General features: G+C 38.7%; 3 protein-coding genes across 5 annotated transcripts in view; all 3 read left to right on the top strand.

Moving 5' to 3' along the window:
* The window catches only part of acss2 (acyl-CoA synthetase short chain family member 2), a 28,103-nt gene extending 25,519 nt beyond the window's left edge, over positions 1 to 2,584 (top strand). For all 3 annotated transcript variants that reach the window (XM_067527101.1, XM_067527102.1, XM_067527103.1), the window contains one exon: positions 193 to 2,584. In XM_067527101.1, coding sequence (XP_067383202.1) covers positions 193 to 320 — 128 coding nt within the window. In that variant the 3' untranslated portion in view covers positions 321 to 2,584. The remainder of the gene's footprint in view (positions 1 to 192) is intronic.
* A 1,666-nt stretch (positions 2,585 to 4,250) lies between these two features.
* tafazzin (tafazzin, phospholipid-lysophospholipid transacylase) lies at positions 4,251 to 9,392 on the top strand. The gene is made up of 11 exons (XM_067528013.1): positions 4,251 to 5,094; positions 5,284 to 5,408; positions 5,548 to 5,676; positions 5,753 to 5,798; positions 5,969 to 6,054; positions 6,143 to 6,223; positions 6,360 to 6,401; positions 6,580 to 6,642; positions 7,011 to 7,063; positions 7,147 to 7,224; positions 7,704 to 9,392. Exons 1-11 carry the CDS (start codon positions 5,030 to 5,032, stop codon positions 7,803 to 7,805), a joined length of 870 nt encoding a protein of 289 aa, XP_067384114.1. The 5' UTR covers positions 4,251 to 5,029; the 3' UTR covers positions 7,806 to 9,392.
* Positions 9,393 to 9,618: 226 nt separating this feature from the next.
* atp6ap1a (ATPase H+ transporting accessory protein 1a) lies at positions 9,619 to 22,631 on the top strand. The gene is made up of 11 exons (XM_067527999.1): positions 9,619 to 9,778; positions 14,180 to 14,306; positions 15,508 to 15,582; positions 15,785 to 15,978; positions 16,298 to 16,338; positions 16,730 to 16,815; positions 16,905 to 17,057; positions 17,587 to 17,744; positions 19,019 to 19,069; positions 19,225 to 19,462; positions 20,743 to 22,631. Exons 1-11 carry the CDS (start codon positions 9,642 to 9,644, stop codon positions 20,950 to 20,952), a joined length of 1,470 nt encoding a protein of 489 aa, XP_067384100.1. The 5' UTR covers positions 9,619 to 9,641; the 3' UTR covers positions 20,953 to 22,631.
* The last annotated feature ends 1,113 nt before the right edge of the window (positions 22,632 to 23,744 follow it).

Genomic DNA, 23,744 nt, shown 5'->3' on the forward strand with positions numbered 1-23,744 from the left:
TTTTAAAAATATGTTTTAACTTTCTCTGATCCTGGTCTATGTCTTGTACTCATTCAAACAGAAAACTACTTTAGTTTTTCCAGAAAAACAGTAACAAATGTACTTTGTATAGAATTATTTTGAATAGTTTTTTTTAGTTATGTTTTTTGCCACCCAAATAACTTCCTTTTCCGCTCCTTCCACTTCCTGCAGGTAAGATCATGCGACGGGTGCTCCGCAAAATTGCCTGTAACGAACGAGACCTGGGAGACACCTCCACACTGGCCGACTCTTCAGTCGTGGAGCAGCTCTTCCAGAACAGATGCTTTACCACTGTGTGATGCTGTAATGATCCTCCCTGGGAGTCTCCGACTACAGCTGCACACCAGCGGCCACAAAACCCAACCAGGGAAGGAACCGAAGAGCAGGACGAGAGAAATTCGACGATCGTGGTCTTTTCCATTAAGGAAATTTAGCTCCAAAATAAGGATGAGTAAGGGTGTAGCAGGGTGTATTTAAAAGTACCCCAGTGTTTTTATACATTAGAAAATCAGCAGTAAATACAGTTTTTTTCTGGTTACTATTGAATGCTCCCCACATCTGTAGCAGTAAAAGCTAATTTCACCAGAAACATGCAATGTTTAGGAAGGAAGAAGTACATTAGCCTGTAGGTTTAAATACTGTCCAGAGAGTAATGCAGGTCCCACTGCTGGTAAAGACTAAACAAAAATTTTGGCAATTGTGTGAATGAGAGTAATGCTAAAGGATGCCTTCCTGCAGTGGAGCTGTGAGAAACGCATAGATCTGAGCAGCACTTATTTTGTTTTTATTCCAGTGTTTTAGCCAATAATACACACAATATATAAGTATCTGCACTGAAATAAGGCTAAAAAAGTTCTAGCTCTACTTAATAGAACAAGTTATCTCACCCACTGCCTCAATGATTTTAGACACTTGATTAGCTACACTCATTGTTTCAATTAGTTGTGATTTCTTATATATAGAGAGAGTTTTCTTTCCTTCTTTTCTTATTTTATGTAGGATTTATTTGGGTACTCTTATTTGTACGTCTGTTCTTTTGTATGTTCTTTGTCTTGTAGTAAAGCTCGTCTGTCAGTCTGAGTGCTCACTAACAGCAGGTGATGAAAATTGTTTAAGTGAGTTGGTCTCAGCTACTCAATATTATCTCACATCTAGGCCTAATATTTTTTTGTTTAATTAAACTTTAGTCAATCTCAGAAGACAGTAATGATGTTTAAGTGTGATTCAGTTTTAGGTCAAGCAATCACCAACAACTTCATGGCACGTGATAGTGTCTTAGTTGCTACATAACCAGGGATGTTAGCTTAAGTCTGGATCAAGACATGGATAGTACCACAAAAATAATATATGGCTCAGTTAAAAGACCTTTTGTTATCATTACCATATGCAATAACAGTGAATCGTCTTCTCTCTAATGTCTGTGAATGCAGAGCCGCATTTATCTTAATTATCATGTGTTACTGTTAGTGTTATAATTTTTTTGATTGTCTGTCAGCATTTGAAACAACCAAAACCAACATTAGTCCATTTGTACGTTGCTCTCCGCTTCAAACCCAGTGGTTCATACTGAAGATAGAAATTCTCACAAACAAATTTAATTGAAATTGCTGCTCACTCATTTCCTGCAACAGCTTCTCTGTAAGGTCCAGGAATTACATTTTTGGGATTTCAGGTCATAAAAAGATGATTTCCTGCTTTTCATGGTCACAAAAAAATGGAAATGGAAATCTGAATATTTGGGGTTTATTGTCACCACAACACATAAAGAGGTGACATTTAACTCAGCAGTATGTTTCATTGACAAAATTATTTACTTAAAACAAAACAATCAGCAAACTATTAGTTGCAGTCCTAATATTTTTTACTTATTCATAGTGTCTCTGGAACTCATGAGCTGCCCTATGATTTCTCTTTTGTTTTTTGTTTTTTTGTTTTCTGTACTGTACCTAAGTACAGTGGAAACTGAACCCAAACACACAGTGTGCCTCTATGATGCCTTATTCATATATTTTGGACTACAGCACTTGTTAGTAAATGAATGTAATGCTGGTTTTGGTCTTTTCATTGATTTCCGTTTTTTTTTTTTTTTTTAATAACTGGAGTAAAATATAGAATAATGCCACACTTACTCCTTTTTTATTTGAGGTGAAATTGTCGGTCATACTCTGAAGTTTCATAAACCTTTCTATGCTGAGTCACTGATTTGAGCCTTGGTATGTTTCTACTCTTGGTTTCCTGTGCAGACTTCTTTAATTGCGGTTTGAGGGACATGATCTAGAAGCAGGACTCTTGTTTTTTTTATTTCTTCATTTAATTGTTTTATACTTGTTGCTGTTTGTGTCTTAATGTGCCAACCTAAATAACGGAGGGGCTGGATGTGTAAAGCTAATAATTGTATGTCATGTTAAAAAAAATGTGCAGCTGCTTATTTGATTCTGAAGCATTTTTGTGTGTAATTGAAACTCGGGTGAAGGAAAGAAAATTCAGTTTTTTTCCTCAGTTTTGTGTTTTCTTTTCCCTGTGTATGTACACAAGAGTAAAAGGACATGACTACTGCCTCTTATCCTCTGTCACTGATAATTCCTTTTAATGAAGGTTCACAACAACCCAAACTTCGTGGTTTTTGTCTACCAGACTTTCAGTGTTTTCACTGACAGTTCTGTTGACTGAGTTTGGTAGAAAGAAGAAACAGTGATGAAAAGTCTTTTTTTTTTTTTTTGTGATGCTTCTGTTTAAAATACTATTTTTGAAAACAACAGCATCAGGCTGGGAAGCACAAGAAGCAATACTGCTAAAGCTATTATGTTAAAATAAGTGTAGAATGCCATTTTACACGTTTTTATAAATGAAAAGTCTTTTAGTTCCAACCAGCCCATGCTGTAGACTGTGAGGTTTCAGAAGACAAAGAAGAGTTGTGAGACTCTCATACACACAACAGTTCTGTGATTTCAAGAATAAAACACTAATACAACAACGGATGAAATGCCAAGAGGGCTGGAAATGAGCTCAGGATGCACAGAACAAAGGGCACATAAATCTGTTAATAAACAGAAAATATAAGGGGTTGTAACAATATTTTGTTTTTTGCACCTGATTTAATCCAAGTAAACACAGTGGATGGCTGTAACCCCACTGAGCACTAGTGCATGTAGCTGCTTCCTACAGAAGAATAGAACAAAGAACAAACAAATCACTTCAGTTCATCAATCATAAGAATGTGTGAATCAGCAGGGACCAGCTCTGTCCCAGTTCTCTGTGCAGTGACACCAAGAACTGCTTTGCTCTGCTTTATGTCCCCCGCTTTCTGAGTACATGGCACCAAGATGGAGAGGGAGGCAACGTCAAATTCAGTACAATAACCTTTTTTAATTTTAACTTAGTATCTCAATATTTTGACTGACTTACACACTCACGATATTACACAAATGGTCAATGGTCTGCACTTATATAGCACTTTTCTACCTATTGCCACTCAAAGCGCTTTACACTGCTTCTTATTCACACACCAATGGGGGAGCTTCTATGCAGCTGGCCAACACTCACCAGGAGCAACTAAGTTGGGGTTCAGTGTCTTGCTCAAGGACACTTCAACATGTGACCAGAGGAGCCAGGGATTGAACCAATAACTGTGAGATTGGTGAACAACCACTCTACCTTCCTGTGCCACAGTTGCCCAATCATGATATTTTTCTTCCAGTGGTGGAAACGGTGTTCTATATAAAAGAAAACCAAACCGTGAAAAGAAAAAATGGTCGGCCTTTACATACGTGTAAACCTGACATCTGAGATTCCCTTGGCATTCTTGAGAACTAAGTAATAAACAAAAAGCACAGAAAAACAATAAATTCACAAATATGGTTGAGGAGGACGAAGGATAAGATAAGGACAGCTATACTCCTTAGCAACTCCAACATTACGTCATGGGTTATCTATCACAATCAGTGGCTGCATCATTTACTAACTTAGGTCTCATGAGCCCTCCATCATATTCCAGGATTTATTAAAACGGACAATATGACAAAATTTGACCAACTATTTATTAGTACCTCTTAACTCGGGGAAGTAAAGTAAAATCATGTGAAATGAACTATATTTTGAGAAATATTACGCTATATAGTACGCCTTTTCTATCAACTACATTACCCATAAGCCAGCACCAGGCTTTCATTTCCGGTGTCGGTGACCGTTGAAGTGTCAGGAGAAAGGTGAGGTTGAGAGGTGTGTTAAATGCAAAAGTCACAATAGATCTACACACTAGGTTGCGTATTTAATAACGAACGACGAACACGGCTTGTTGGCTAATTTGTCAAGATAGTCGGTGATACAGAATAAACATGCAGCCGACTGTTGGTAACTGTTGAATGATTATGTCAGTAACGTTATGGCTACATCTTGTGTGGCGTTAAAATTTAAGTTGGAGTTTGTTCAACATCTACCGATGAATGTGTTTATAAATGTATTATTGACAGGGCTGTGTCCGGGTTAATGTTGGAGCCGTGTCTCTGAGAGCTACGTGTGTAAACGTTAGCTAGTTGCTGGCTAGCAGGCTAGCGTTAGCTTGCTGTTGCATATACCACTGAATGTTTTGATCTAAGACTCGAGTGTAAACTTCATAACTTGGTAGTTATTTGAGAAAAAGAAATTCTGCATTCCTCAATGCTATAAGTTAGTTATAATACACCCAATGCTTTCTGAATCTCACTCAAACATTTGGACAGAGCTTTTCACTTAAACCCCTCATTGTTCCTAATATTTATTCCTAATCATTCCTACAGAATAAAAATACCACATGGAATTATCAAGTAAAGAAAAAGTAACAACAAAGCGAAATATCTTTAGATTCCTTAAAATAGGCATTGTTTGTTACATTTACAATACATAAACATCAGTCAATCAGGGAAATGTCCTGAAATGTGAGGGTTCAAGTGCAGTTGCAAAAACCACCAAATTCACAAAGAGTCTCTCATGAGAATCAACCCAGGAAAAGAAAAGCAGGGGAAGGAGAGTAATGAGAGGTGGAGCATTGTTTGGACCAAGACACACAATCAATGGACACAGACCAGTGGAAATCAGGTTTAATCTTTCATTTTGACTTCATTCCACTTAATTAAGACCAAACCAAAGGCAAATCCACGTAATTTTTTTTCTAGATGTTATAAAACTGATTCCCATAATAAGTAGACTGACTTTCAAGTGCCCCATTAACCCAAACCAGATGAAAAAGTTTTCCTCCTGTTTCTTGTTCTGTTTGGGACGGGTCAGGTTAATGCGTGTGGAGATGCCCCTGGAGGTCAAATGGCCATTCCCACTGTGCCCTGCTTTGTCATGGAGGCTTTCTAGTTCACTGATCATGGGCATGGTGGGCTCCTATTCCTACTTCTGGACAAGTAAGTTGAAATATGTACATACAGTAAACACTAGATAAAACACCAACACAATACCTACAAGAAGATTCTTATTTTCAGTTTTTTTCTTAGCTCGCTGCTTCCTTCTGTGCCATTATTCTCTTAATCCCTGCTCCTTCAGAGTACATGAACCGCCTGACTGTCCACAACCAGGAGGTCTTGTTGAACCTAATTGACCAGAGACCCTCTGACACACCCCTCATCACTTTGTCCAATCACCAGTCCTGTATGGATGACCCACACATTTGGGGTAAGGACAAAAAGTAATCCCACAATTTTATCAGTTGAAAGAATGAGAAATGATCCCTCATCGGTATCTGCAACAGGCATGCTAAAACTCAGGCAGCTATGGAACGTCAACAAGATGCGGTGGTGAGTTCAGTGAAATTAAATGGTATATAGACACACACACACACACACACAATCACACACAAACACACAATCACACACGCGCACACACACAATCACACACAAACACACAATCACACACACACAATCACACACAATTGGATAATGAGTGATTCTCTACTGTGGCTGGGCAGGACCCCAACAGCATCTGATATTTGCTTCACAAAAGAGCTCCACTCCAGATTCTTCAGTCGTGGGAAGTGTGTTCCCATCTGTAGAGGTGAGCAGTTTTTTAAAATATATTAAATAAAATCAATTTTTTCTAAATGTATGTTGAACAATGTATTTGCATTATGTGCTTTCTTCAGGTGATGGTGTTTACCAGAAAGGAATGGATTTTATTCTAGAGAAATTAAACAGAGGAGAATGGGTGCACATTTTTCCAGAGGGTATGCCAACTATGCTGGTCACAGCTTTACTCTGTTTATTGTCGTGTCCTCTTTTCTACAGGTTCTGTGACTTTATGATCTATTTTTTTGCAATTAAAGTGGAAATTAGTACTTTGTCTCATTTCTCATTTAACAGGCAAAGTCAACATGGGTGAGGAATTCATACGGTTAAAATGGGGTAAGTACTATGTATGTTTTTAAGTATCTTTGTGAGAATCACGCTAAAAATGAGCTTTGTTGCAGAGTGATTACTTATGTGTATATGATTATGTATTAGGTTGGGTTGACTGGCCTGTGCCTGCATTTCAGTGGTCAGTGTTAAGGTGATTGGGGTTCATTTCTTATTTGTTGTTAAGGTGTTGGCCGGTTAATAGCAGACTGCTCCCTAAATCCAATTATCCTCCCACTCTGGCATGTTGGTGAGTAGCCCACCTTCACAGCACTCGCCAAGTGTGACAGTTATTATTGCACATGGTCTTCTGTTCCATTACACTTGTTTTTAATAACTGACTGCTTCACTGTTGATCAGAAATGTGAAGTTAAAACATAACATTGTATATAGAAAGCTTGTATATTTATATAGACAGAGTATCAAACATTGGAGAGAGCATCAAACGTGTTGAAAATGAACATGGAGAATGTTCCTGTGTTCTGGGAATGTTGATTACTTCCAAAAAAAATACATAAAAATCATTAAATACTATACAATAGACTTAACAATCATACAGGACACACCCAGCGCAAAAACCCACTGATTGACCTTCTGTGATTTCTACTTTTGTCTCAGGTTTGACTGATGTTTTACCAAATGTGATGCCCTACATTCCTCGGTCTGGCAAGGTGAAAAAAACTTTATGCGTTGTGTTTATTGTTGCTTTTTGTTACTGTGTCTATAGTTTTAACTTTTGGATTTGTGCTTCCAGAGAATCACTATCCTGGTGGGGAAACCATTCAGCATGAAAGATCTTGTTGAGTCCCTTCGAGCACAAAACAAGAGCCAGGTACTTAGAGATGAAATCTATTATACTACTGTTTTTAGTATTCTATAAAATTATGTACCACCTAAAAAGGTAGTTCTTTTTCAAGAGTTAGTGTCGGTCATCCACTAATTGCGATTAGTGGATGAACTTGTAAAAGATTATAACCTTGTAAAAGTAGATTTCATGGCAGAGCCACTGTATTGCACAGGTGGTCACTGAACAGGTGGGATTGAAACCTGTTTGAAATCTAGCACTATGGGGTTATGGTCATTGCTGGTCCTTTTCTGAGTGTGCAATCACCTGGATGACTGCAAACAATAAAAAAAAACCAAACTGCTGTCAAGATATTTTCCAATCAGTTTTCTATTGATCTACAAACCCATTAATTAACCAATGGTTTGATCTCTAGTTTGCATAACTGGTTTGTACATGGTTAAGTGCAAAGTAAGCAGATTTTACAGCATGTGTCTGGCACCTTCTTTTTTCTTAATTTCTTTCAGTCGGAAATGAGGAAGGCCTTGACTGATTTCATTCAAGTGGAATTTCGGAGCTTGAAAGTCCAGGCTGAGGCCCTTCATTGGCAGGTCCAGACCAAATCCTGAGTTCCAGCCATCCTGCTAAACCACTCACAACATCAAGACTGATCATTTTTTACCCTAAAACTGAGGGTAAATCCTGTACTACAGAGCTTTTTTGTATCTCCTGTCCTTTGCACTCCTCCACACTGAGAAGCCACCAAGTGTTGTGTAATCTTTTTGTTTAATTCAGCAAATTCTGCAAATTGCTAGGATATGCTCTGGTTTAAAAGTAAGAAAGATGAATGACTGAGTTACTGGATTTCATACCAGTAACCTGTCCAGAATGAAATATCTTGAATGTGTGTGGCTTTTAGACCATTTTCACCTGAATGTTAAGCAAATTGTTAATAATTGTTACTCATTTAACTTGTCATTTTAGCTACTTAGCCGTTTTCATTGATGTTGCCATAGCCCAGTATTTCAAGAATTGGATCAATGCTTCATGATTTGAATCCAGTTCAAGTTTAGTGCCAAAACACGGAGTGGTGAGGTGGAGAGAGGAGAACAGGGTGGTGAATAGGCTACTTTAATACTTGATACTTTCTCCCATTACAAACCTCCAAATAATGTTTTTTCCTCTTAGAGTAATTATGGTCTTTCCCCTTAAATCCCTCTTAAAGCCTAAAGTTACTAATCTTAAGTTACAGTCAAGGTTTGAGGTCCCAGAATAGTAAATAAGCAGCTACATTGTCAGGGGTATCTTAATATAAACTTCAGGAAAATCAAAACTCTGTGCAAGAATGGTCACTAACAAAGAAACTACTTCAGGGGTAAGAAGATAATATGCATATATTGCCTATTGCAGAAAATGTTGACCATTGATAGAATATAAATAAAAAAATGTAAATGTATGAAAATTATAAGTTATCTAATGTAAACAAAGTGTTTTACAGTAGTCTTAACTGTAACCACATTTTTCCTGTAGTCTATTTGAATCTATCTGATCCTAACCACAGCATGTCATATACAGATAATCAGATAAAGATAAACAGAAAGTTAGTTTTTTTTTTTTATGTTGACATTGGATGAATAAAGCAATTTGGATTGTCCAGCACTGACAACAGAATGTCATTAACCTGTTTTCTATTTTTAGAAATTCACATAAAACTGCTGTATGTTGAAATATTAACTATAAGTATGTACTTGGAGTGATAATAGATCTGTAAGTTATGTCAACACATTAACCAGAAAGTCAGGAAATACTAGGTTATAATTATGTTAATTGTATCAATCTATGTTTAGCGTTTATTACATCATTGTAGCTCTAAATCAACAGACTGCCCAGTTGTATTTTCTACATCACCATCTGCCCTTTCTGTAATCTCTGGTTCCTCAGTTGTACATTATTCACATAAATTTCCAAATTTTTCCAGTACTGTAGGTAGTTTGTTTTTGCAGCAAATGTAACCTTTTTTTTATCCTTTAAAACTCTGAATACTACCCTTTTACAGATATTTGCATCTTTTATTACCGAGATCAGTAGTATTTATAGAAGAGGAAAGACCACAGCTAAGTGATCTGTGGTTATTTTATAAATTTACTGCCTTACTGTCATTGCCACTCTTTCCTACTGTTTGTCAATGCCAATAAAATATATATGCATTTTCTAAACTTGTCTTGCTGACATATTCTTGGCTCATGTTTACTTATTTTAGTTGCATAGAAATCGTTAATTTACTGGGTTTTGTCAAGATTGTGGAGAAGCACGACTTTATTGTAAATTATCTTTTGCTCCCAAAATGATTTTCTTGACACACACAAAAAAAAAACAAAAAAACAAAACACGAGTGTTTGATGTGCACCGGTTACTGCAGAGATCGTCATGTGAGCTGGTACACGACGTCACGTCACTTAGCCAGAATGAAGATGGCGGTGACAGAGGGACAGAGACTCTGCAGCATCTCTGCAGTGTTGGCCGTTCTGCTCGGTTTATTAACCATATCAAACGGGGGAACATGCGACGAACAGGTTCCGCTTATCTTGTGGACAAGCGAAGGGTGAGCAGTATTGACATTATAGCTTTTTCTGCAAACAGTGTCGGTAGCAGGCATGAAATGGGGTTGATGCTCTTACTCCCTTTTACCAAGCAGATCACCGTTAGCTGTGTCAGCTAGCGGTGACTGTAGCTTAGCTCGCTTTAATACAACTCTGCTAGTTTAGTATTAAAACCTTACGGTGATGTAAGCACTTTGTTACTGTCTAAGTTAAACTAAAATGTCCTGTATTTAATGTATCCAATTAACGCTAATTCTGTTGAATGCCTGGTAATAACATTGCACCTGACCACACGCCGTTTAACGTTCTTCAACACGTCTGAAACATACGCAGTGTCATTGGTGTTTAATATTTTATTTTATTTACATAAACAACAGTCTACTTGTGATGTCCCCCCCCCCCCCCCCCATTTTTTTAAAAAACATTTTGCTTATGTTTTTTTGGCTAAATATTTTGTTTCAAGGCACATAACATCTAAATATTAATCAACTGAAATGCATTTTTTATTACATTCATTAAACGTGTTGATATATTGGTTGCTTCAAATATTACAGACATGGATTCTAATAAACCTAGAATGCAAACGGATAAAAACAAAATGTGATGTTGACTGTTGTATTAACCCCAGATATAGGCAATGTTATATTAATATGATAAAGTATAATTTAACAAAACTGTTTATTCTTACTTTTTTATGTCCCAATTATTCACCCCCCCCTTTATTTCTTGAAGTCTCAGCTTCTCTTGGATGCTCAGTTGCAATAAGTTAACTGTTTTAAGGTGCTATTAAGGACTTGAAATGTTAACCAGATGTTGATAACTACTCATGCAAGCTACACATGCTAAGAAAACTATAGATATCCAGAAATTAAGTTACGTGTAATAATGTGAAATGACGGGAAAAGTATTGAACTCTTGAAGAAAGGGAGGTGCAAAAAGGAATGGAAAGCTAACACACTAGCTGAAATCAGTCAGTAATTAGAAAGCAATCCTGCCGCTTGTCAGTGCAAATTTATATCATTATATCAAATTTATATCAATGCCAACGGATGGCTTATAAAAGGTTGTCTTATTACCAAGGTGTCACACAAGAAACATCTCATATTGTGTCTCTCAAGACCTTTGCAACCTTATTGTTGCAAAACGTGATGAAACTGATGGCATTGGTTACAGAAGGATTTCTAAACTTCTGAATGTTCAATCGAGGCCTTTTGGGGCCAGAATCCAGAAGTGGAAAGAATATAATTTCACCATAAACCAGCCACGATCAATTGCTCCTCCCAAGATTTCTGGGAGAGAAGTTAAAATATTTATCAGAGGAGTTGTCCAAGAGCTAAGGGCCACTTGTGGAGAGCTTCAGAAAAGACCTGGAATTTACAGGTCCAAGAAAACAATAAGTTATTGCACTCAACCATCATGACCTATCATGACTCGCGCCACGCAAGTCTCCATTACTGAAGAAAGAGCGTGTTGAAGTTTGTGTTTTTTGCTGCACAACATTTGGACAAGTCTGTGAAATACTGAGAGAACATAGCCTGGTATGATGAGACCAAAATGGAGCTCTTTGGATACTATAATGCAACTAAAATGGGGGCAGTGCAAGCACTAGGGGACACAAGCCAGTGTGTTCTTGTGCCAGTCCCAAGTCTGGATAAATGCAGTGGGTTCAAATGTCAAAAACGGGCCAAATTAAACATGTGAATCGTGACTTCCACACCGAATCTGACTTCCATACCGGATTGGTTGGGTCCCGGGTTAACAACCACCAACACTGGTGCAGTTGACCTACAGTATGCCATTGGAAATTGGGCTACTGTTGGTCAAAGAAGGGTAGGGGGAAGGTGTGTTCATAGACAGAGAGAGAGGAGGAAAGGCAAGAGTGTAGGACTGATAGTAGAGACTTTGAATGTTGGGACTACGACGGGGAAGGCTAGAGAGTCGGTTGACGTAATGCAGAGAAGGAAGGTGGATATACTGTGTGTCCAGAAGACCAGGTGGAAAGGTAGCAAGGCTAGAAGCTTAGGAGCAGGGTTCAAGTGGTTTTACCATGGGTCAGATAGGAAGAGATATGGAGTAGGAGTTATACTGAAAGAGGAGTTTGTGAGGAATGTTCTAGAGGTTAATAGAATATTAGACAGGTTGATGAGTCTGAAGGTGGTAATTCAAGGTGTGATGTTTAATGTTGTTACCCCCGCAGGTAGGATATGAGAAGGAGAAATTCTGGAGTGAGTTAGATGAAGTGATTCCGAGCATCCCAAAAGGGGAGAGAGTGGTGATTGGTGCAGATTTCAATGGACATGTAGGTGAAGGGAACAGAGGTGATGAGAATGTGACGGGCAGGTTTTGTGTTCAGGACAGGAACACAGAAGGACAGATAGTGGTAGACTTTGCAAAGAGGATGGAAATGGCTGTAGTGAACACTTTCTTCCAGAAGAGGCAGGAACATAGGGTGACGTATAAGAGCGGAGGTAGAAGCACTTAAGTGGACTACATCTTGTGTTGATCTTGTAATCATCAATGGTGGTGTGTAAAATGACTCTGGTGTTGAGGAAGATGAAGATGACTAAGGCAGAGCAGAGGATGAAGTGGTGGAAGTTGAAAAGCGAAGAATGTTGTGTAGTTTTCAGGGAGGAGCTGAGACAGACTCTGGGTGGTCATGAGGTGCTTCCAGATGACTGGACCACTACAGCTAATGTGATCAGGGAGACAGGTAGGAGGGTACTCGGTGTGTCATCTGGAAAGAGGAAAGTGGACAAGGAGACTTGGTGGTGGAACGAGGAAGTTCAGGAATGTATACAGAGAAAGAGGTTAGCTAAGAAGAAGTGGGACACTGAGAGGACTGAAGAGAGTGGACAGGAGTACGGGGAGATGCAGCGTAAGGTGAAGATAGAGGTGGCAAAGGCCAAACAAAGAGCATATGAGGACTTGTATGTTAGGTTGGACACTAAAGAGGGAGAGGTGGATTTGTACAGGTTGGCGAGACAAAGAGATAGAGATGGAAAGGATGTGCAGCAGGTTAGTGTGATTAAAGATAAGGATGGAAATGTATTGACAGGTGCCAGGAGTGTGATGGGAAGATGGAAGGAGAACTTTGAAGAGTTGATGAATGAGGAAAATGAAAGGGAACGAAGAGTAGAAGAGGTGACTGGTGTGGAGCAGGAAGTAGTAAAGATTAGTAGGAGTGAAGTGAGGAGGACATTGAAGAGGGTGAAGAGTGAAAAGGCAGTTGGTCCTGATGACAAACCTGTGGAGGTATGGAAGTGTCTAGGAGAGGTGGCAGTAGAGTTACTGACTAGTTTGTTTAAGAATATCTTGGAGAGTGAGAGGATGCTGAGGACTGGAGGAGAAGTGTACTGGTGCCAATTTTTAAGAACAAGGAAAATGGTATTGGGCTGTGGTATTGTATCAGGACATCTGAAGGGGCAGAGAAGTATGTTAGAGTGGTCCAGGACATGTATGAGATCTGTAAGACCGTGGTGAGGTGGGGTGTAGGTGTGACAGAGGAGTTCAAGGTGGAGGTGGGTCTGCATCAAGGATCAGCTCTGAGCCCCTTCTTGTTTGCTCTGGTGATGGACAGACTGACAGATGATGTTAGACAAAAATCTCCATGGATTATGATGTTTGCTGATGACATTGTGATTCTTAGTGAGAACAGGGAGCAGGTGGAGGAAAATCTAGAGAGGTGGAGGTCTGCTCTGGAAAACAGAGGAATGAAGCTTAGCCGCAGCAAGACAGAATACATGTGTGTGAATGAGAGGGACCCAGGTGGAACAGTGAGGTTACAGGGAGCAGAGGTGAAGAAGGTGCAGGACTTTAAGTACTTAGGGTCAACGGTTCAGAGCAACGGTGAGTGTGGAAAAGAGGTGAAGAGGCGAGTGCAGGCAGGTTGGAACAGGTGGAGAAAAGTGTCAGGTGTGTTGTGTGATAAAAGAGAATCAGCGAGAATGAAAGGAAAGGTGTTCAAGACGGTGGTGAGACCAGAGATGTTGTTCGGCTTAGAGACAGTGGAACTGAAGAAAAGACAGGAGGCAGAGCTGGAGGTAGCAGAGCTTAAGATGTTGAGGTTCTCTTTGGGAGTGAGGAGGATGGACAGGATCTGGAATGAGGACATCCGAGGGACATCTATTCAATTGTCCAACACAAATAAAGTTATTTTAAATGCTTCTTGAATGTTTATACAGTAAATAACAGTTGTAATAACACAGACTTTTACTTTTGTTAGTTTTATATTTATGAGCTTAGTTTTGTGAGTTTCAGGACATTTTGCTGATAAGATCTTGGATTGAAACTGAAATAAGATTTTGAATGAGTGTAATGAAGTATTTTTGCATTATTGTATGACTTCTTTTACTCACGAATATGAGCTGAATACATCCTTCCACTTTGCTTTAAATCACCTCCAGGATCTCGATACCAAGTCAATCCCCTCCTGCAGCGGGTCACATTGTTGGGCAGCAGCAGTTGGCCTCATACCTGGAGAAAGCTCTGAATGTGGGCCCACGGAATGTAGTGCTGTTTCTTCAGGACAAGGTACACAAACAATAAATACTTTCTTTTAGTTACATAACTAGAATATAGGCATTCAACATTTACAGGAACTGTGAAATAAATGGAAATCTGTACCATATACATAATGCAGCAATAAATAACCCCATATTTTTAGTTTTGTCAAACTGAAATATAATTTTGCACAGAAAATGGAAATACAACAATGAAATGAAAATCGAAATGGTTGCTAAAATTATAAAAAGATTAGAAAACCAAAAATAGTTGTCATTAGCTTTCTGTATTGTTCCATTCAGGACAGTAATAGCTCTGCAGGATCTACACTCAGACCAAACCAAGTGAAGAAACAAGGTCATGATGTCATGAATACATTTGATGGACGACCAGTTCAGATCAATACAAAAACTGTATAACACTCAAAAGTCTATACATTGACTCTGGTTTGTCAAACAGATTATGTGAAACATTTACAAGGAGTTTAATGCAGCACTTGATCTAAAAATTCAAAAGTCGGGGGCTGTGCACATTAATTAATTTTTGTCAGAGCGTCAGTCTGTGATTTACACTTTTAGTCAGACACATTCTATGCCCTGGTCAAGGGGGAACCCGGACATAACATGATGTGTTCTCCCACTCTTCCAAATCCCAACCAAAAGTAGCCAGAGCAAGTGTCCAAAATGCAAATTGTAGCAATTTATTAACTTTGGAGATGAGCAGTGCGAAAAACATAACGCAAAAGCTCTAACAAAAACCCTACTTTACTGTACCAAACTAAACTGCGGTGTATAACCCAAGCAGGAGAAACATGAGTAAAATACAAAGACTTTACAGTAGTATATACACATTTATATACCCCTTTATCAGACAAAACCACTTAATACTCAGATCACATCAGTCATCTTTTTTCACATAGCTCTCTACCTACTTAATCTTACAGAGTCAGTAACACAATGCTGGGTTGGTTGGCAATGGCTGACGTGGAGAGAGGGGCTGTTGTCATCTGCGGTAGAAGACGGTTGTAGTCCCAGCTTGTCTAATCGTGTGGCAGCAATTAATTCAAACTGTTCAATCCATGGACACCACCTTTGGTGCATTCATCAGACAAACCCACTCTCACACCCACATGTTTTACATGAAGGATAATAATAAAGTGTTATCAGTTACTAATGATTCTGCTTTGGGGAGAATTGTTTAGCTTATTTAAGATTTTCTGTCCCCACTCAAGATGAGCATAGAGGACTTCACCATATACGGAGGGGCTTTTGGAAACAAGCAGGACAGTGTGTTTCCCAACCTTGAGGTAAGAAAATAATAATAATCACAATGAACTACTTTATATTTAACTTTTATTATTACATACTCTTATTATCTGCTTATCCAGTTTGATAGTGTAAAGATTTTTCCTCACTTGAACATTGAAATAAGGCAGAGCAAAAGTAAAACTCAAAAACGTTGCTCTTGTGAGTTTGGTCATTGTCAGTAAACTCTCTCTTGTATGACAGGGGGCTCTGATGTCCTCATCCTCCCCCCTGGTGCTACCTGCTGTGTCCTGGCCTGCCTCTAATGTAGTGATTGGCCAGCTGCAAGACCAACTGGAAACCTCACCTCTGTACATGGACCCTGAGACACTGAGCCAGCTGAGACTCAATGCCTCCTCACCAGCCTTGCTGGTGTTCAGGCTGCCCTATGGCATTGGGTGTGTACACTGGACATACTCAGAGAGAAGGATTAATATTTGTTGTTGAGAATCCAGAAAAATAGATAAAGTAATCAACACTAGGCCATATTCAGTGCAGTTCACACATTTTTGCAAGTTTGAAAGTTCATCCTGAAACAATTTTTGATTCTGCAATTTTATGACAAGGTTGTATAGATTTGGATGTTTTTGTTAACTATTAGAAATGACATTCTCTTACTTATTTATGTTAGTTTATTTTTCCTTGACCCTTCCTTCTTCACTCCTCTTTCCTTCCCCTTTCACCAGTATTTTGTTGTCTCGTCTGACTTTCTTGCAGGGCTGATCTGATGTCCGCTAAAGAAATTCTCAGTGGAAATGGTGAGCTTGGGTAACCTCTTAAATAAAATACGATTAAATCAAATCATATAAGGCGACAAAGAAAAGAAAAACCCAAAACTTATAATTTAAGTTTATGATTAGGTTTGGGACACTACAAAACAGTAGTCCGGTTTCAGTGACCCTTGACAATATATTCTCAAAAAGAAAAGAGCACTAAAGAGCGTTGCCAAACACATATCGCCAAAGTCAGTGATAGGTTTTTAATAGATATTGTGACTGTGAATACTGAGTATGAAAGTGAATCATATTTTAAACATCTGAATGTGCCCAGATTGCTGCAGAAGGTTTTCTTTAAGTTTGTTGCCTGTAAAAGTGATGTGATGATTTTCTGGGTAATGCAGTCACAATTAGATGACACATTGTTTTTCAGATGGTGTGATTGGTCAGGTTTTGAGCATCATGAAGACCCAGTCTGTTCCATACACAGCTATATACACAGCTCTGCAACCTTCAAGGGTTAGTCAGTGTATCACAGTGTTGATATGTGAATATAATTGTTCTGTAGCAGATTGATTTACTGTCTGTGACTTCCTGTTTCTGTACAGGAAGCAGCATCTCTCTCCCTTGAATCAGACCTGGGTGGAGGCCGCTCTCTCCTGCAGACCAGAGGAGGCTACAGGGAAAAGGGGAGACAAAGGGAGAAGCAGCGTAGAATTGAGGAGGAGAAGACAGGGATTGATAGTCCAGTCGAGTTCAAGGTGGAGGGACTTGGTTAATGCATTCAAATAAAATGTTTAATGTTTTTTTGTTTTTGTTTTTAAAAAAGTCTGGATATATTTTAAATTTTTTTTAATAAATCACTCTAAAAGACTAAAACCAAAACTGAAAAGATCTAACACACATTGGTATCAAAACCTGTACCACAGAGCTGCATTGTTGTCCAACAATTACTAACATATCAGTGAGCCACTATTGCTCTGATCGTACGTTGCATCGTACACACTTTAATTTATGTTGGCTTACTCCCACACACACTGTTTCACAGCCACAAATATTACCTTGAGGACATTATTTCTTCTGTTAAAAAAAAAGGTGATGAGTATATTTTTATTTTTTTTAAACTATATATTTAGGCAGCCTTAAATATTTTCCTCCTCTTGCAGCTAATAGTCCTACAGGGTAGGAAAGTTAGAAAGTGTTACTGGTTTGGTTATTTCATCTCATCTTCTTAAATTTAAATTACCTGACCTTTCATTTCTACTTGTTGTGTTTGTTTCTTCTCCACAGGAGGATGAAAATATCTGCATCCTCTTTTGGGCAAAACGGCTGGTAGTGAGCATTCTTCGCAATGGTCAGTGGAATGACCATGACCTGACTCCTTCTACCTTTGGAAAGGGGATCAAACCAGAACTCCATGGTTCAAGTTGTGACAAAACCAAATCAAAGTGAGATCACAGCTTTTGATTTTTAAGTAAATTCTTAGAAATTCATTAGCAATTACTTTAGGTCTACCATCACGTCCATTGTATATCACAACAATGACATAAAATGTGTGTATATTCACCTTTTAATTATAGGAACACTCTTAAGTAAAGGTACCAAGAATTTCAGACATACATGTACTGTATGCCTACACACAATGATGCTACGGAGTGTCAAGTGGCCACGTCCTCAGAAATTAAATTGCATACAAGAAATATATTCCCACAAATTGCCAGTGGGTTCAGCAGGGTTGTTTGCTTTGGTGATGGACAGGCTGACAGATGAGGTTAGACAGGAATCTCCATGGATTATGATGTTTGCAGATGACATTGTGATTCTTAGTGAGAACAGGGAGCAGGTGGAGGAAAATCTAGAGAGGTGGAGGTCTGCTCTGGAAAACAGAGGAATGAAGCTTAGCCGCAGTAAGACAGAATACATGTGTGTGAATGAGAGGGACCCAGGGGGAACACTGAGGTTACAGGGAGCAGAGGTGAAGAAGGTGCAGGACTTTAAGTACTTAGGGTCAACGGTTCAGAGCAACGGTGAGTGTGGAAAAGAGGTGAAGAGGCGAGTGCAGGCAGGTTGGAACCGGTGGAGAAAAGTGTCAGGTGTGTTGTGTGATAAGAGTATCAGCGAGAATGAAAGGAAAGGTGTTCAAGACGGTGGTGAGACCAGAGATGTTGTTCGGCTTAGAGACAGTGGCACTGACGAAAAGACAGGAGGCAGAGCTGGAGGTTGCAGAGCTTAAGATGTTGAGGTTCTCTTTGGGAGAGACGAGGATGGACAGGATCAGGAATGAGGACATCAGAGGGACAGCTCATGTTAGATGTGTTGGAGATAAAGTCAGAGAGGACAGATTGAGGTGGTTTGGACATGTTCAGAGGAGAAACTGTGAATATATCAGTAGAAGGATGCTGAGGTTGGAGCTGCCAGACAGGAGGTCTAGAGGAAGAACAAAGAGGAGATTTATGGATGTAGTGAGAGAGGACATGAAGTTAGTTGGTTTGAGAGAAGAGGAAGCAGAGGACAGGGTTAGATGGAGGCAACTGATTCGCTGTGGCGACTTCTGAAAGGGACCAGTCAAAAGTAAAAGAAGAACAAAGTTTTAGTAAATTTCTGGCATGTTTGCTTGATAAATTTAATTCAGTCATTTATTATCTGTGGTTTTCCCACTGCACACTTTTGTTTTGAAATTTCTCAGTGTCAGCATTACAGTCAATCTCCTTTTTCTTTGCAGATTGGCTCTTAATTATGCAAATGTTCTTGGACACAGCAGCTTTAAACTCATGTAAGTCAGCACAAGATACATTTATAATTTCAAAAATGCTTACAGGTTCTACAGTTCGGTTTTCAGAATTAGAAATATTATGAGCTTACAACTTGCGACCATCTCCTCCTGAATCTTTCAAAAATGTGTATATTTCTATTTTTGTGTGTGTTCAGCTTTGCTATGAGCCAACGCCACTACCAGGTATCTGCCCGCCGCTGGTTCACACTTGACGCTGTGGAGCTGGAGTATGATGGGACCAAAGCCATTTTTAATGGCAGCAGAAACATTTATGCCCCCGCTGAGTATTCATACCGCTGTGAGTCAGTCACCAGCTTCCGTTGGCCCCTGCTTGTCCCACGCTCATCTAAGGATCCAGCTAATCAATGGAAAGTCTCATTTGAAGACATCCAGGTACCTACTATAACACCTTCAGTTAAATATGAAAAATAACACAGCGAAGATTAGCTGGTTTATATTTGATCACTGAATATAAAATCCACTGGGAGGTTTTTTTTTTGTGTGTATGTGTCTGAATCATCTCAAAATTTAAGATCATTCTCAACATAAAATGAGACTTTTTAAGAAGTTTCCTCATCACTGAGGTATAGATGACAGTCACAAGGGAGGGCATATGCAGTTTCTATTAATAATAGTAGTCCATCTTCCTGTGTGGAATAAATCGATCTTTATTTTGAAAAGTGTTATGGTTGATACATGTCTAGAAATTGATTAAATGCACATGTTTTTTTGTTTTTTTTTCAGTTATTAACAGGTAGGTATTTATATCAAAACACTGGTCAGCCACAAAATGAACACCACCTGGTATACAACCTCTTTTCAGGATAAACACAATGTATAGACACAAGACATGTATACATTTATTAATTCTTCAATGTACTGTAGTAAATTAAACTGAGTGCGTGAGTAAAATTGTTTCCATTTACTTTATGAAAATAAAGCAAAACAATAATTTGGCAGAAGCTTTTGTCTAAAGCTACTTACAAGTTACAAATATTTACAACAAAACCATCTTGGGATTCAGTGTCCAAGAACACTGACGCGTGGAGGGTTGAAGGGTTGAGGGTTCAGGGACGACCACTTTACCCACTAAGCCACAGAGACCCAATACTAAAATCCAGAAGTTAATTTGTTCTGTCATGCATTTCTGCTCTTGGTCAGGCCAGAGATTTTCATCTACATAACAGATAAATATTAGGCCTAACTAGGTACTGGAGAAAAAACCTCTTGCAGGACTTATCCACCTCCTCTGCTGCATCCTCTTTTTTTACCTTTAGATTTTTGTAGAACCAGCGTTTTCTAAACAAGTTAACTGACCCATGTTTTATCTTTGTATTCTAAGGTTCAGATTGGTTTGTTAACAATTTTGACTTATTTTTTAGCTTGGAATTTGGTGGGAGATGTTACTCAATACAGTACGTTTGCCCCAAACTCTCAAGCTGCTAAAATACTCTAGTTACTAAATCTTAAAGTACAAATCTGCTTCCACAATAGTTCAGAAGCTTACAACTTCTAAAAATGTTTGAGCTTCAACTATTGAAATACATCAGTGTTTTGCTTACAGCAGTACCAGGCAGCCTGGTAAGATATTTAGCCGTGAGTCACATCCTTTTTTAATTTTATTTTACATTATTAAATTGGATTCGTTATGTGAAATGTGTTTCTCTCTACAGATCCAGGGCTTTAATGTGATTGGGCGAGAATTCTCATATGCCAGTGACTGTGCTGGTTTCTTTTCTCCTGGGATCTGGATGGGTCTGATGACCAGTCTTCTTATGGTTCTGGTACTTGCCTATGGCCTGCACATGATTATGCAGCTCCATACCATGGACCGCTTCGATGACCCCAAGGGCCCGGCCATCTCTGTACCCCAGACAGAGTAAAACATCTGTAGTTTATATCTTGACTCCACATTCTTTTCCTTATTCTGTTCCTCGAATTCTGTCTTAATGCAATATATTTCCATGCACTCTTTACATTCCACTTCCCCTTCATCTGTAGTTACACATTATACTGTATAATTATGGATGTTGTCATATAAGGATTTAATAACCACTGTGTGATGTGACACAGTGTGTTATATCAGGAAAGCCATATGCTGAGAAACAGGTGGCCCCAAAAATTATTTTGGCCTTACAGTGATGACTTACAGTTTCTCTGACGGATAAATACCAGCTAATGTTTGAACAACAACTTTAACAACAATTCACACTTGTGTAGGGATTTTAAAAGTCATCTTCCAATAAAGTGGATGAAAAATGTTAAGTTTGCAGCATAATTGGAGATTTTTCACACATTACCCAAGCACATAGTAATAAAAACAAATGGTGTGTTCTTCAGGAGAGATGGAGTCAAACTTTACATAATAAATGCATTGCTCATTGCTGCCTTTAATATCCAACCAATTTAAACCATCACAGGTGTGCAGGTATGACCAGTACACCCCAGGAGTTCAGGAATACACTCCTCCAGCACAGCAATGTCAAATCACTGCTACCAAAATCCCTGTATGTAGTTAGTGTTACATGCATTGTGAACTGTGACAGTTTGAATCCACAAACGTTCCACACTTGCCTCTCAGTTAAGCTCCACCCAGTCCTTTACCTACATCCTCAACACGTTACTGTTGCTACAACACTTGGATCAGGAGCTTGCTGAGAGTCAGACATTGCAACATCTTCTAGCAGCTAATAAATGCTCAATGTGCATTTTGGAGAAAAACATTTGTGAGGTGACAACAGCTTTAATGCAAGATAAAGGCAAAGTACATTTGGAAAAATATTCCCACTATGCTCTATGAGAGGCTCCATATTGTAGCTACAGGAAAGGAAATACTTTTTTATCTTGACAAATGTGTTTGCAAATGTCATATGGAACAATTAATTTAACCCATCCAGTCTGAGGATTCTAAACGTTGTCTCAGAAGAGCAGCATGTCTTGCTAAACCACTTTTGGGGTTTTTCTAAACATCACTGGGCACCATCTTTCAGATAAACTGAGGCTCTGACATAAGGCTAATATGAGGCACAAATGGGGCTGCTTGTCTGCCTGCCATGGGTTGGTTTTTCCTGCATAAAAGGGATATGATTGTATGGACATACAGTGCATACAAAAATAACTTAGACGTATGCTATTTATTGGTAAAACTACAGTAATTCGTGTGTGAGTAGAAATGTAGATGTTGAATGAAGGGAATACGTGACAGAAAACTCCATGTCCTTGTCCATATTGTTCCACTATTTGTTGCATTCTCTATAAGGCACTGAACTATGGAAGTACAGCATTAATAGTCAGGTATTTCCACTTCTGACTGATCTTCATGGTCCGTTATCTTCTCAAACAAGAGCTGAAATCGGTGTTTTCCTTTTTTAACAACATTGGTTTTGTGTCATAATTAACATGTTTATTATTTATTACCCAAGAATGCTCAGTGTGAACTTTTGTTTTCTGTTAATTTATTTTGTTATTGATTTGTAGTGAATATTAATGACCTAAGGTCCTGACTGTGGTCCTGTGTTGTGCTGCTGCTGTGATCCCAATAAATTTGAAAATTGAGATTTTATTTGTAGTTTTTATTATTTTGTCACTCTATTATATGAATGTTCATTCATTCAGATAATTGTTTAGCTCTAGTTTAAAAACTGTTTAGACATTATTGACAGCATTGGGATGTCTTTACCATGTAGGGGAGCATTTAAGGAACAGTCTGGCTGGTAACGCTTATTGGCTTTCATATCCAAGGCCAAAGTGTGGTGAAAGAATCTTCTCATGATCTAAACCACACAGTATGGTGGAGGTAGCATCATGTCTTAGGCTGCATGACCACTTCAGGTTAGCTTATCTTTTATGATAAAAAAAAAAAAAACATTGTACAGGTGTGCCCGAAAAAATTACAGAAAAATAATTTTATCAGAATGGCTGGAAGGTTTTAGACTGGACAAGTCAATTACCAGCCCTTAGCCCAACTGGGGTAAGGGCTGTTAGCCCCCTGATCTCTTCTTCACCTGTTAAAGAGATTAAAGGAGAATGAGCTTTTACTAACTGCGTCAAGCTTTGCTTTAAAACTATATGATTCAATAGATTTGCTCACTTAAAATAAAAACAAGTGCAGAACATTTAAAATATAGATGATCTAATTTACCTGTTTATAAATACACAAGATAAAAGCTGACATTTTTTTGTTGGGTATTAGCCTAATAATCTTACTCTCTCCTGATAGAGCCCTTATTTTTGCCCTAATCATTTGCTGGAAGGTGACGAGAAACAAATCGATGTCAAATATTAACTCTAGTTTCTATTCTATGCAAAGCCTCAGCACTGAGGTTAGTTAGTTTCAGTTTTCTAATTTCAATTTACCACTCATTATCAACAGAAAGACTGATTTTAGTCTTATCACAGCTTAGACACTGAACAGAGAAGCCATCATCACAGTATCTATTGATGTCGGTCACATTCTGACAGAAGAAAAGACAAGAGAACAGCAATATTTAAATTAGACCTAAATGGAGATTACTATCAGAAGTTCAGGAGCAGGACCACAGCTAAAACGTGAGGATCTAACCATCGTTAGAGCGTTCTCGTTTTTTGTCCATGACTTTGACACGCTCAGCCCAAGATTCCTCATCTGGTTAATCACCTACACCTGTGTGTGGCGTCATCACTCTCCAGTGTTCAA

This window comes from Channa argus, chromosome 13, assembly GCF_033026475.1.
Source record: "Channa argus isolate prfri chromosome 13, Channa argus male v1.0, whole genome shotgun sequence".
In the NCBI taxonomy this organism is placed as follows: Eukaryota; Metazoa; Chordata; class Actinopteri; order Anabantiformes; family Channidae; genus Channa; species Channa argus.